The sequence below is a fragment of the Cherax quadricarinatus genome, chromosome 78 (assembly GCF_038502225.1).
Source record: "Cherax quadricarinatus isolate ZL_2023a chromosome 78, ASM3850222v1, whole genome shotgun sequence".
In the NCBI taxonomy this organism is placed as follows: domain Eukaryota; kingdom Metazoa; phylum Arthropoda; class Malacostraca; order Decapoda; family Parastacidae; genus Cherax; species Cherax quadricarinatus.
This window is the reverse complement of record NC_091369.1, coordinates 18,628,943-18,643,942: the sequence shown is the minus strand read 5'-3', so window position 1 is coordinate 18,643,942 and position 15,000 is coordinate 18,628,943. Positions and strand designations below refer to the sequence as shown.

Below are 15,000 nucleotides of genomic sequence, written 5' to 3'. Positions count from 1 at the left end.
CCCACAGGTTTAGCGCGGGTCTAGTGGGTCACTACCTCTGGGCTGGTTCAAATGTCCACCACGGTTACAGGTGATGGTGAAGGTTGCTTCATCACTCCAAACTACTTCAGACCACTGTTGAGGGTTCCACTGAAGATATTTCTTTGCATAATCCAGCCTATGTATCTTCTGTGGGTAGGTGAGGCTCTGTTTCTTAACCTGGCGGTGACTACTGTAGCCAGGTTCTGACACACGTCCGTTAAGAGTTCTTACAGACACATGTGAGAGAAGACGAGGGTTCTTTTCTTTCAGTTCTCTAGCAGTTATCTTAGGCGCACTCTCTAACTGCTTCTTTAACACAGTTAGGGTATGAACAGATGTCTTCCTGGAAACACCAGGCCGAGGTTTAGCAAACGGTAACTCGACACCGCCACCAGAATTGAAACACTGCACCCAGTTCCTCACTGAACGCTCACACACATCAACATTCTTCACTATTTCTTTCGTCTGGTGCCCAGCTTTGTGACACCTTATGATTTGAGCTAAAGTTTCAGGTGTTAAAGACTTCCTTTTATCCATAATCAAACATGTATAGCCCCATAACCAAAAGGAACACCGGATAAAAGATGGGGTGGATGAAAGACAGAAGTGCAACACTTCCTCTCACCACGGCAGCCACGTGAGCACAGAGGAGTCACTGTGGAGTGTGGTGGCAGGCCGTAACGTCATGCTAACGACTGTTAACCGGCATAATACACTCACGAAAAAAAAACTCCCCTGTATGGTAGGCAAATGCTATGACTAGCACTATATATATATATATATATATATATATATATATATATATATATATATATATATATATATATATATATATATATATATATATATATATATATATATATATACATATATATATATATATATATATATATATATATATATATATATATATATATATATATATATATATATATATATATATATATATATATATATATATATGTCGTGCCGAATATGTAAAACTGGTCAATTAGCAAGAACTCATTTAAAATTAAGTCCTTTCTGAAACTTTCTCTTATACGTTTAAAGATATATTTTTTTCATTAATGTTAATGTAAAAATTTTTAATTTTGCACCAAAAGAATCTTAGAAAACTTACCTAACCTTATTATAACAAGAACAATTTATTTTACCCTAACCCAACTAAATATATTTTAAATACGTTTACAATAATTTAATACTAAACAAACACTATCAAATATATTTTTTTCGTTAGGTTCAGAATGATTTTGGCGAAATTATTGCATACACAAATTTTCACTTGTCCTATATGGCAAGATGAGCGTTGCTATTTAAGCCAAGATCGCAAGTTCTGCCTATTCGGCACGACATATATATATATATATATATATATATATATATATATATTAACACATTTACTTAATCTCACCTACCTCTGTTTCTGTTCTTCCCCAGGAGCTGCATACTGTAGGTATCTTTCTCTAGATCCAAGAAATCTTCAAATAGCTTGTTATCCTTGGGTCGTTTTTTCAGCTCCACCTGAAGTACCTGCCATCTTTAGAACGGCAACAGCCAGGGATAAAGCAAATAAAATTTGTGACCAACCTTTTCACTTTATATTAGAAATCACACACACACACACACACACACACACACACACACACACACACACACACACACACACACACACACACACACACACACACACACACACACGCACACACACACACACACAGGGACAATCAGGTGTTCCGGAATGTGTACCTCGACCGAGACAGAACACAAGAAGGATGACAATGAAAGAGAGGGTGCAACGTCGCAAGGAGGAATGGGAGGCAAGGAAGGTGGAGAACAGGAGAAATCAGGCCCACGTGGAAGAACAAACACAACCCCCTCCAGTACCACCCACAGAAGGAACACAACCATGGCAATCCCAAAGCAATCAAACGACCTAACCCAAAACCCACTCACTGCACCCTCTGCCCCCCTCTCCCTCAGCAGAAACCCCACCCTCACAGAAACCCACAGTAACCCACACATCCCCCTCTGCATAAACCCCACCCCCACAGTAACCCTCAGTAACCCGTACATCCCCCTCAGCTCAAACCCCACCCCCACAGAAACCCACAGTAACCCACACAATGTGCCCTCTCCCTCCATCCCCCTCACCACAAACCCCACCCTCACAGTAACCCACAGCAACTCACACACTGTACCCTCTATTCCCATCCCCCTCACCACAACCCCCTCCCCCATTGTAACCCCCATAGGCCCTCTTCCCCCATCCCCCTCAACACCACCCCCACCCCCACTGAAACCTCCATAGGCCCTCTGCCCCCACACCCCACATCACAAACCCCACTCCCACACCAACCCCCTATAGGCCCCTGCTCCCCCTAACCCACCTCTCTCTCCAGACCACAGTTATTGAAAAGAAGTTGAAGGTTTGGTACACGAACGCGGATACAATAACGAATAAATGTGAGGAGTGGCACGAAAGAATCAAGGAGTTGTTCCCAGACATCGTAGCGGTTACAGAAACGAAACTCACTGGGATAATAACAGATGCAATCTTCCCACCCGGATATCAGATCCTGAGGAAGGATAGAAGGAGCAGGTGGGGGGGAGGAGGGGTTGCACTACTAATAAAAAACCGGTGGGGTTTTCAAGAAATGGAAGGTATGGACGAGATTGGAGAAAGGGATTACATAGTAGGTACAGTTCAGTCAGGAGAACACAAGTTGGCCATTGCAGTTATGTATAACCCACCACAGAACTGCAGGAGGCCAAGAGAGGAATATGATGAATGCAACAGAGCAATGGTGGACACTCTAGCTGAGGTGGCAAGAAGGGCCCACTCAAGTAGAGCGAAGTTACTGGTCATGGGCGACTTCAATCACAGGGAGATTGATTGGGAAAACCTGGAGCCACATGGGGGTCCCAAAACATGGAGAGCCAAGAAGATGGATGTGGTGCTGGCAAATCTCATGCACCAACATGTTAGGGATACTACCAGAGAGAGAGGGGAGGATGAACCAGCAAGACTGGACCTCGTGTTCACCCTGAGTAGTTCAGACATTGAGCACATCACATATGAAAGGCCCCTTGGAGCTAGTGACCATGTAGTTATGAGCTTTGAATACATCGTGGAGCTAAAAGTGGAGAGGGTAACAGGATTAGAAAGGGAAAAGCTAAACTATTAAAGGGGGGACTACACAGGAATGAGGACCTTCCTGCAGGAGGTTCAATGGGAACAGGAGTTGGTAAGAAAATCAGTAAACAAAATCATGGACTTTGTAACAACAAAATGCAAGGAGGCAGAGGAAAAGTTTGTTCCCAAGGGTAACAGAAATAATGGGAAGGACACAACGAGCCCTTGGTTTACCCGAAGGTACAGGGAGGCAAAAACTAAGTGCTCTAGAGAATGGAAAAAGTACAGAAGGCAAATGACTCAGGAGAATAAAGAGATTAATCGACGAGCCAGAAACGAGTATGCACAGATGAGGAGGGAGGCACAGTGGCAGTATGAAAATGACATAGCATCGAAAGTCAAGTCTGACCCAAAACTACTCTACAGCCACATCAGGAGGAAGACAACAGTCAAGGACCAGGTAATCAGGCTGAGGAAAGAAGGTGGGGAGCTCACAAGAAACGACCAGGAGATGTGTGAGGAGCTCAACATGAGATTTCAGGAAGTATTTACAGTGGAGGCTGAAGGGACAACGGGAAAAGAAAACAGTGGAGTACAGCAACAAGGGATATACCAACAAGTGTTGGATGAATTACACACAACTGAGGAGGAGGTGGAGAAGCTCCTAAGTGAGCTTGATACCTCAAAGGCGGTGGGACCGGACAACATCTCTCAGTGGGTCCTAAGGGAGGGAGCAGGGACACTACGTGTGCCACTAACCAAAATCTTGAACACTTCCCTTGAAACTGGGCAACTACCTGAAGCATGGAAGAAGGCAAATGTGGTCCCCATCTTTAACAAAGGAGACAGAAATGAAGCACTAAATTATAGACCAGTGTCACGGACATGTATAGTATGCAAAGTCTTGGAAAAGATTGTCAGGAGGAGAGTGGTGGAGCACCTGGAGTGGAACAAGATTATAAACGACAGCCAGCACGGATTCATGGAAGGCAAATCCTTTGTCAGAAACCTACTAGAGTTTTATGACACGGTAACTGAAGTAAGAAATGAGAGGGAGGGGTGGGTTGATTGCATTTTCTTGGACTGCAAGAAAGCCTTCGACACAGTTCCTAACAAGAGATTAGTACAGAAGCTAGAGGAACAGGCACGTATAACAGGAAGGGCACTGCAATGGATCAGAGAATACCTAAAAGGGAGGCAACAGCGAGTCATGGTCCGTGATGAGGTATCACAGTGGGCGCCAGTGACGAGCGGGGTCCCACAGGGGTCAGTCCTGGGACCAGTGCTATTCTTGGTATATGTGAACGACATGACGGAAGAGAAGTGTCCCTGTTTGCAGATGACGTGAAGTTAATGAGGAGAATTAAATCAGACACGGACCAGACAGGTCTACAAAGAGACCTGGACAGGCTGGATGTGTGGTCCAGAAGCTGGCTCCTAGAATTTAACCCCTCCAAATGCAAAGTCATGAAGATCGGAGCAGGGCAAAGAAGACCGCAGACAGAGTATAGGCTAGGTGGCCAAAGGCTGCAAACCTCACTCAAGGAGAAAGACCTAGGAGTGAGTATAATACCGAGTACATCGCCAGAAGCACACATTAACCAGATAACTGCTGCAGCACATGGGCGCTTGGCAAACCTGAGAATAGCGTTCCGGTACCTCAGTAAGAAATTGTTCAAGACTTTATAAACTGTGTACGTCAGGCCTATACTGGAGTACGCAGCACCAATTTGGAACCCACACCTGGTCAAACACGTCAAGAAATTAGAGAAAGTGCAAAGGTTTGCAACAAGGCTAGTTCCAGAGCTAAGGGGAATGTCCTATGAAGAAAGGTTAAGGGAAATCGGTCTGACAACAGTGGACGACAGGAGGGTCAGGGGAGACATGATAACGACATACAAAATACTGCGTGAAATAGACAAGGTGGACAGAGACAGGATGTTCCAGAGATGGGACACAGAAACAAGGGGTCACAATTGGTCAAGCACGTCAAGAAGTTAGAGAAAGTACAAAGGTTTGCAACAAGGCTAGTCCCAGAGCTCAAGGGAATGTCGTACGAGGAAAGGTTAAGGGAAATCGGACTGACGACACTGGAGGACAGAAGGGTCAGGGGAGACATGATAACGACATACAAGATACTGCGGGGAATAGACAAGGTGGACAGAGATAGGATGTTCCAGAGAGGGGACACAGGGACAAGGGGTCACAACTGGAAGCTGAAGACTCAGACGAGTCACAGGGACGTTAGGAAGTATTTCTTCAGTCATAGAGTTGTCAGCAAGTGGAATAGCCTAGCAAGTGAAGTAGTGGAGGCAGGAACCATACATAGTTTTAAGAAGAGGTATGACAAAGCTCAGGAAGCAGAGAGAGAGAGGATCCAGTAGCGATCAGTGAAGAGGCGGGGCCAGGAGCTGAGTCTCGACCCCTGCAACCACAATTAGGTGAGTACAATTAGGTGAGTACACACACACACACAGGATGAGGATCAGGCAGGACTACAAAGGGACCTGGACAGGCTGGACGCTTTGTCCAGCAACTGGCTCCTAGAATTTAACACCACCAAATGTAAAGTCATGAAGATCGGGGAAGGGCAAAGAAGACCGCAGACAGAATATAGGCTAGATAACCGAAGACTGCAAACCTCGCTCAAGGAGAAAGATCTAGGGGTGAGTACAATACCGAGCACGTCTCCGGAAGCACACATCAACCAGATAACTGATGCAGCATATGGGCGTCTGGCAAACCTGAGAACAGCGTTCCAACACGTCAGTAAGGAATCGTTCAAGACTCTGTACACCGTGTATGTCAGGCCCATACTAGAGTAAGCAGCACCAGTTTGGAACCCACACCTGGTCTAGCACGTCAAGAAATTAATTTAGAGAAAGTGCAAAGGTTAGCACAATACTAGTCGCAGAGCTAAGGGTTATGTCCTACGAGGAGATTTTAAGGGAAATCAACCTGATGACACAGGAGGACAGGAGAGATAGGGAGGATATGATAACGACATATAAAATACTGATAGAAATTGACAAGGTAGAGAGAGACATGATGTTCCAAGAGATGGGACACAGAAACAAGAAGTCACAACTAGAAGTAGAAGACTCAGATGAATTACAGGGATGTTAGAAAGTATTTATTCAGTCACAGAAATGCTAGGAAGTGGAATAGGCTGGGAAGTGATGTAGTGGAGGTAGAATCTATACATAGCTTTAAGAAGAGCTATGATAAAGCTCATGGAGCAGGAAGAGTGACCTAGTAGCGGCCAGTGAAGAGGTGGGGCCCTGAACTGTGAATCGACCCCTGCAACCACAGCTAGGTGAGTACAACTAGGTGAGTACACACACACACACACACACACACACACACACACACACACACACACACACACACACACACACAGGGAGGCAGCAATGAGTCATGGTACGTGAAGAGGTATCACAGTGGGCGCCTGTGACGAACGGGGTCCCATAGGGGTCAGTTCTAGGACCAGTGCTATTTTTGATATATGTGAACGACATGATGGAAGGAATAGACTCTGAAGTGTCCCTGTTCGCAGATGATGTGAAGTTGATGAGAAGAATTAAATCGGATGAGGATGAGGCAGGACTGCAAAGAGACCTGAACAGGCTGGACATGTGGTCCAGTAACTGGCTTCTCGAATTCAATCCAGCCAAATGAAAAGTCATGAAGATTGGGGAGGGGCAAAGAAGACCGCAGACAGAGTATAGGCTAGGTGGACAAAGACTACAGACCTCACTCAGGGAGAAAGACCTTGGGGTGACCATAACACCGAGCACATCACCGGAGGCACACATCAACCAAATAAATGCTGCAGCATACGGGCGCCTGGCAAACCTGAGAATAGCGTTCCGATACCTTACTAAGGAATCGTTCAAGACACTGTACACTGTGTATGTTAGACCCATACTGGAGTATGCAGCACCAGTCTGGAACCCACACCTGGTCAAGCACGTCAAGAAGTTAGAGAAAGTACAAAGGTTTGCAACAAGGCTAGTCCCAGAGCTCAGGGAAATGTCGTGCGAGAAAAGGTTGAGGAAAATCAGACTGACGACACTGGAGGACAGAAGGGTCAGGGGAGACATGATAACGACATACAAGATACTGCGGGGAATAGACAAGGTGGACAGAGAAGGATGTTCCAGAGAGGGGACACAGGGACAAGGGGTCACAACTGGAAGCTGAAGGCTCAGACGAGTCACAGGGACGTTAGGAAGTATTTCTTCAGTCATAGAGTTGTCAGGAAGTGGAATAGCCTAGCAAGTGAAGTCGTGGAGGCAGGAACCATACATAGTTTTAAGAAGAGGTATGATACAGCTCAGGAAGCAGAGAGAGAGAGGACCTAGTAGCGATCAGTGAAGAGGCGGGGCCAGGAGCTGAGTCTCGACCCCTGCAACCACAATTAGGTGAGTACAATTAGGTGAGTACACACACAAACACAGACACACACACACACACACACACACACATACACTCACTCACACACACACACACACACACACACACACACACACACACACACACACACACACACACACACACACACACACACACACACACACACACACACACACACATAAAATAACAGAAGTAAGACAAGAGAGAGAGGGGTGGGTAGATTGCATCTTCTTGGACTGCAAGAAGGCCTTTGACACAGTTCCTCACAAGAGATTAGTGCAGAAGCTAGAGCATCAGGCGCATATAACAGGAAGGGCACTGCAATGGATCAGAGAATACCTGACAGGGAGGCAACAACGAGTCATGGTACGTAATGATGTATCACAGTGGGCACCTGTGACGAGCGGGGTCCCACAGGGGTCGGTCCTAGGACCAGTGCTATTTTTGGTATATGTGAACGACATGACGGAAGGGTTAGACTCAGAAGTGTCCCTGTTTGCAGATGATGTGAAGTTAATGAGGAGAATTAAATCTGATGAGGACCAGGCAGGACTTCAAAGAGACCTGGACAGACTGGACACCTGGTCCAGCAAATGGCTTCTCGAATTTAATGGCCAGAGACTACAAACCTCACTCAAGGAAAAAGATCTTGGGGTGAGTATAACACCAGGCACATCTCCTGAAGCGCACATCAACCAAATAACTGCCGCAGCATATGGGCACCTAGCAAACCTCAGAACAGCATTCCGACATCTTAATAAGGAATCGTTCAGGACCCTGTACACCATGTACGTTAGGCCCATATTGGAGTATGCGGCACCAGTTTGGAACCCACACCTAGCCAAGCACGTAAAGAAACTAGAGAAAGTGCAAAAGTTTGCAACAAGACTAGTCCCAGAACTAAGAGGTATGTCCTACGAGGAGAGGTTAAGGGAAATCAACCTGACGACACTGGAGGACAGGAGAGAAAGGGACGACATGATAACGACATACAAAATACTGAGAGGAATTGACAAGGTGGACAAAGACAGGATGTTCCAGAGATTGGACACAGTAACAAGGGGACACAGTTGGAAGCTGAAGACACAGATGAATCACAGGGATGTTAGGAAGTATTTCTTCAGCCACAGAGTAGTCAGTAAGTGGAATAGTTTGGGAAGCGATGTAGTGGAGGCAGGATCCATACATAGCTTTAAGCAGAGGTATGATAAAGCTCACGGCTCAGGGAGAGTGACCTAGTAGCGATCAGTGAAGAGGCGGGGCCAGGAGCTCGGACTCGACCCCCGCAACCTCAACTAGGTGAGTACACACACGCACGCACACACACACACACACACACACACACACACACACACACACACACACACACACACACACACACACACACACACACACTGCAAGAAGGCTTTTGACACAGTTCCACAGAAGAGATTAGTGCAAAAACTGGAGGACCAAGCAGGGATAACAGGGAAGGCACTACAATGGATCAGGGAATACTTGTCAGGAAGACAGCAGCAAGTAATGGTACGTGGCGAGGTGTCAGAGGGGGCACCTGTGACCAGCGGGGTCCCACAGGGGTCAGTCCTAGGACCAGTGCTGTTTCTGGTATTTGTGAACGACATGACGGAAGGAATAAACTCCAAGGTGTCCCTGTTTGCAGATGACGTGAAGTTGATGAGAAGAATTCATTCGATCGAAGACCAGGCAGAACTACAAAGGGATCTGGACAGGCTGCAGACCTGGTCCAGCAACTGGCTCCTGGAGTTCAATCCCACCAAGTGCAAAGTCATGAGGATTGGGGAAGGGCAAAGAAGACCGCAGACGGAGTACAGTCTAGGGGGCCAGAGACTACAAACATCACTCAAGGAAAAAGATCTTGGGGTGAGTATAACACCAGGCACATCTCCTGAAGCGCACATCAACCAAATAACTGCCGCAGCATATGGGCGCCTAGCAAACCTCAGAACAGCATTCCGACATCTTAATAAGGAATCGTTCAGGACCCTGTACACCATGTACGTTAGGCCCATATTGGAGTATGCGGCACCAGTTTGGAACCCACACCTAGCCAAGCATGTAAAGAAACTAGAGAAAGTGTAAAGGTTTGCAACAAGACTAGTCCCAGAGCTAAGAGGTATGTCCTACGAGGAGAGGTTAAGGGAAATCAACCTGACGACACTGGAGGACAGGAGAGATAGGGGGGACATGATAACGACTTACAAAATACTGAGAGGAATTGACAAGGTGGACAAAGACAGGATGTTCCAGAGACTGGACACAGCAACACGGGGACACAGTAGGAAGCTGAAGACACAGATGAATCAAAGGGATGTTAGGAAGTATTTCTTCAGCCACAGAGTAGTCAGTAAGTGGAATAGTTTGGGAAGCGATGTAGTGGAGGCAGGATCCATACATAGCTTTAAGCAGAGGTACGATAAAGCTCATGGTTCAGGGAGAGTGACCTAGTAGCGACCAGTGAAGAGGCGGGGCCAGGAGCTTGGACTCGACCCCTGCAACCTCAACTAGGTGAATACAACTAGGTGAGTACACACACACACACACACACACACACACACACACACACACACACACACACACACACACACACAGTCACAAAACAACGTCAAGAGTTTAACAGCCACAGCCGGGATCCCTGGTTATTAGTGTTTATATTTAATATCCGGCAGAGGTCAGTGATCAACTCCACAACTGAGAAACAAGTTAACCAAAGTGAGAAAGGTGAGTGTAAGTAAACAGTTTTATAGAAAATATGAAAGTTCCATTATTTGATAGGAGAGTGAGGGCAAGTAGGTCATCCAGGCAGGCACTGTTGTTGTTACTAGTTATCACAATTTTAACAAATAACAGGATAAGTGGCGGCCCCAAAGTGAGAGAGATAAGTGCAAATTTAAATTAGTGAGGGAACAGCAACGTAAGGATAGAGTGAGAAAATAACAAAAACAGAAGAAACAATAGATAAAAATACACAGAAGTCTGCATCACACTTGGGCGTGAAGCTGCCTATAGTTAAGTTCTGTGTGCAATATGCGGAAAGAAGTGTAAATATCTGGACAGAAAAGTGAAAATCTTATAGTGACGAGTGAAGCACATAAGAGCGTAGATAATCAAATTAGGTGCTCAAATATTTGGAAGGATCAGATGCATGCGACACCCCAGCACCCAGTAAGGCAACCGCTATGACCACTTCGCTCCCACACATGCAAGTTTTTCACCTGTTCTGTGGTAAATAGTCAGATAAGTAGCTGCAGGCATTCTGCCATAGTTGGAAGTTAAGTGTCCACTCTCCTCTAGTCAGCCTGAGTACCAGAAACAGAGTTATTGTTAGCATTCAGTAAGGAAGAGAGGGATAGGCGATAGGTGTATTATGAGTGCACAGGTGCGGGAAGATGTGTAGGTGCTCTACACATGTGTATGCATACACGCATGCAAACACACACGGGCACACACACACACACACACACACACACACACACACACACACACACGCACACACACACACACACACACACACACACACACACACACACACACACACACACACACACACACACACACACACACACACACACACACACACACACACACACACACACACACACACACACACACACACACACACATACTTTCTCTCTCTCTCTCTCTCTCTCTCTCTCTCTCTCTCTCTCTCTCTCTCTCTCTCTCTCTCTCTCTCTCTCTCTCTCTCTCTCTCTCTCCCTCTCTCTCTCTCTCCCTCTCTCTCTCCCCTACACCCTCCCCACCAATCTCCCACTCCTTTCCCTGATCCTCCCCTCTCTCTCACCTCCATCTCCTCCACCTCTCTCTCTTTCCTCCTCCTCTCCCTCTCCCATTCTCCCCATGTGCTTCTCACTCCTCCTCTCTCCCCATATTCCTCCCTCAATCCCCCTCCTCACCCCTCTCCCATTTAGCAACTGTCTACAGCTTCCTCTTCTACCTCCCTAGCCTCCCCCACACTCGGACCAACACATCACAAAAGAAAAGAAAAGAAAATGGGTTGCCAGAGAGCAGGTAGGAAACCCAAGAGACTGGAGGATGAATCTGCAAAGGAAAATTGGGCAGCAGAGCTAATAAAAAGGGAACATGAATGGGGAAAGAAGCTAGAAGAACTTAGCATGAGAATGGAAGAGAGAATAGATGCAGAAAGCAAGAAGTGGGAGATGCAAGTCACAGCAGCAGGGGCTAGGATACAGAGATTAGAAGAGGAACTGAAAAATATGAAACAGCCTAAAGAATTAAAAAACAATTTGGGAATGACTTCAGAGACTGCTACCTCAGTCACAAACAAGGAGACTGTGTGGAATGAAGGGGTGAAACTGCATGCAAAAGCCCTATCAGAGCATTGTGAAGCCCGAGAAAAAGAGAGAATCACATCAGGAGCAATCGAGGGAACTGTAGAGTGTATGTGGAGGCCCTAACAGATCACAGCAGAGCCCACAGAAAGCTGAGAAGGGAAAATGACAGGCCACTGGGCCCAAGGACAATAGATAGTGATGAAACTGAAGAAGGGAAAGCTGCAATGGAGGAAACTAAATCGAATCATTGGATACACAGGGATATGCAGTGGGAGAATGAAAGAGAGAGGTCAGTCTTTGTTTATGGGCTCCAGGAAGTTGAAGGGGAAACTTACAAAGCAAGAAGACGAGGGGAGAAAAACGCGATCAAAAGCATCATAAAAGCAATAGGAGAAGATGACATGACCCTGCTGAGAAATTTTCGGAGAAAAGGGGGGTTTGCTAGAAGAAGAACCCGGCCAGTGAAAGTGACTTTCAAGGCAGAATCTACTTGGAACAGGATCCTGCAGGAGAAAGCAAGACTAAGAGACATGCTGGCATACCGGAAGGTGTATCTCCACCGCAACAGGAGGAAGATCAGACACAGCCTCCGTGACAGGAGAACCCAGACTCAGGAGGAAGATCAAATACAGCATCTCTCACAACCACCTACAGAAGCCCCCCAACCAGGACAACCCCAATGCAACCAAACATTTTAACCCAAAACATACATGCCGTATCCAATGCCCCCACCCACCTCATTACAAACTCCACCCCCACAGCAACCACCCAAAGTTCCTTATCAGGTCTCCTACTTCCCCAACCCCAATGTAAGGAGTGGCATGAAAGTATCAAGGAGACATCCCCAGACATAATAGCACTTACAGAAACAAAATTCACCAGGATAACAAATGCAATCTTTCCACCCAGATATAAAATCCTCAGGAAAGATAGAATGAGAAGAGGGGGAGGAGGGTTGCACTGCTCATTAAAAACCAGTGAAGATTTGAGTAAATGGAAGGTATGGATGACACGGGCAAAAGGGACTACTTAGTAGGAACAAATCAGTCTGAGGGCCATAAGGCAGTAATTGCAGTAATGTACAACCCACCACAGAACTGCAGGAGGCCAAGAGAAGAATACGACGAGACCAACAGAGCAATGGTTGACACACTATCCGAGGGGGCTAGAAGAGCTCACATGGGGGAAGCAAAGTTACTAGTTATGGGTGATTTCAATCACAAGGAGATTGATTTGGAAAACCTGGAGCCCCATGGGGGTCCCGAAGCATGGAGAGCCAAGATGATGGATGTGGTACTGGAAAACCTCATGCATCAAAATGTTAGAGACACTACCAGAGAGAGAGGTGAGGATGATCCAGCAAGACTGAACCTTGTATTCACCTTGAGTAGTTCGGACATCGAGGATATTACGTATAAAAGGCCGCTAGGAGCTAGTGATCATGTGGTTCTGTGCTTTGGCTACATAGTTAAGCTACAAGTGGAGAGAGTAGCAGGAATAGGATGGGAAAAACTAACCTACGAAAGGGGGTACTACTCAGGCATGAGGAACTTCCTGTAAGACGTTCAGTGGGAGAGAGAACTGGCAGGAAAACCAGTAAAAGAAATGATGGACTTTGTGACAACAAAAGGCAAGGAGGCAGAGGAAAGGTTTGTTCCCAAGGGAAACAGAAATAATGGGAAGACCAGAACGAGTCCTTGGTTCACCCAAAGGTGTAGGGAGGCAAAAGCTACGTGTACTAGAGAATGGAAAAGGTACAGAAGACAAAGGGCCCAGGAAAATGAAGAGATCAGCCGAAGACCCAGAAACAAATATGCACAGATAAGAAGGGAGGCTCAGCGACAATACAAAAATTACATACCATCGAAAGTCAAGTCTGACCCGAAGCTGTTGTATAGCCACATCAGGAGGAAAACAACAGACAAAGACCAGGTAATCAAACTGAGGAAGGATGATGGGGAGTTCACAAGAAACGACCAAGAGGTATGTGAGGAGCTCAGCTTGAGGTTTAAAGAAGTATTTACAGTGGAAACAGGTAGGACTCCAGGAAATCAGAACAGGGAGGTACACCAACAAGTGTTGGATGAGGTACACATAACCGAGGAGGAGGTAAAGAAGCTTCTCTGTGAACTTGATACCTCAAAGGCGGTGGGACCAGACAACATCTCTCCATGGGCCCTTAGAGAGGGAGCAGAGATGCTGTGTGTGCCACTAACAAAGATCTTCAACACATCCACTGAAATTGGGCAACTCCCTGAGGTATGAAAGATGGCAAATGTAGTCCCAGTTTTTAAAAACGGAGACAGACACGAGGCATTAAACTACAGACCTGTGTCACTAACGTGCATAGTATGCAAAGTCATGGAGAAGATCATCAGGAGGAGAGTGGTGGAGCACCTGGAAAGAAACACGTGTATAATCGATAACCAGCACGGTTTCAGGGAAGGAAAATCCTGTGTCACAAACTTACTGGAGTTTTATGACAAGGTGACAGAAGTAAGACAAGAGAGAGAGGGGCGCATAGACTGCACTTTCTTGGATTGCAAGAAGGCCTTCGACACAGTTCCTCACAAGAGGTTACTGCTAAAGTTAGTGGATCAGAGAATACCTGACAGGGAGGCAACGTCGAGTCATGGTACGTGACGAGGTGTCAGAGTGGGCGCTTGTGACAAGCGGGGTTCCACAGGGGTCAGTCCTAGGACCTGTGCTGTTCTTGGTATATGTGAACGACATAACGGAAGGGATAGACTCAGAAGTGTCCTTGTTTGCAGATGATGTGAAGTTAATGAGAAGAATCAAATCGGATGAGGATCAGGCAGGACTACAAAGAGACCTGGACAGGCTGCAAGCCTGGTCCAGCAACTGGCTCCTTGAATTTAACCCTGCCAAATGCAAAGTCATGAAGATCGGGGAAGGGCAAAGAAGACCGCAGACACAATATAGTTTAGATGGCCAAAGACTGCAAACCTCACTCAAGGAAAAAGATCTGGGGGTGAGTATAACACCGAGCATATCTCCTGAGGCGCACATCAATCAGATAACTGCTGCAGCATACGGGCGCCTAGCAAACCTACGGATAGCGTTCCGATACCTCAGTAA

At 46.4% G+C, this 15,000-nt stretch overlaps 1 protein-coding gene across 2 annotated transcripts in view; it reads right to left on the bottom strand.

Annotated features, from left to right (window-relative positions):
• LOC128701483 (carboxypeptidase B-like) overlaps window positions 1–15,000 on the bottom strand; it is a 176,863-nt gene that overhangs the window by 123,351 nt on the left and 38,512 nt on the right. For both annotated transcript variants that reach the window (XM_070101749.1, XM_070101750.1), the window contains exon 3: window positions 1,437–1,558. In XM_070101749.1, coding sequence (XP_069957850.1) covers window positions 1,437–1,558 — 122 coding nt within the window. The remainder of the gene's footprint in view (window positions 1–1,436; window positions 1,559–15,000) is intronic.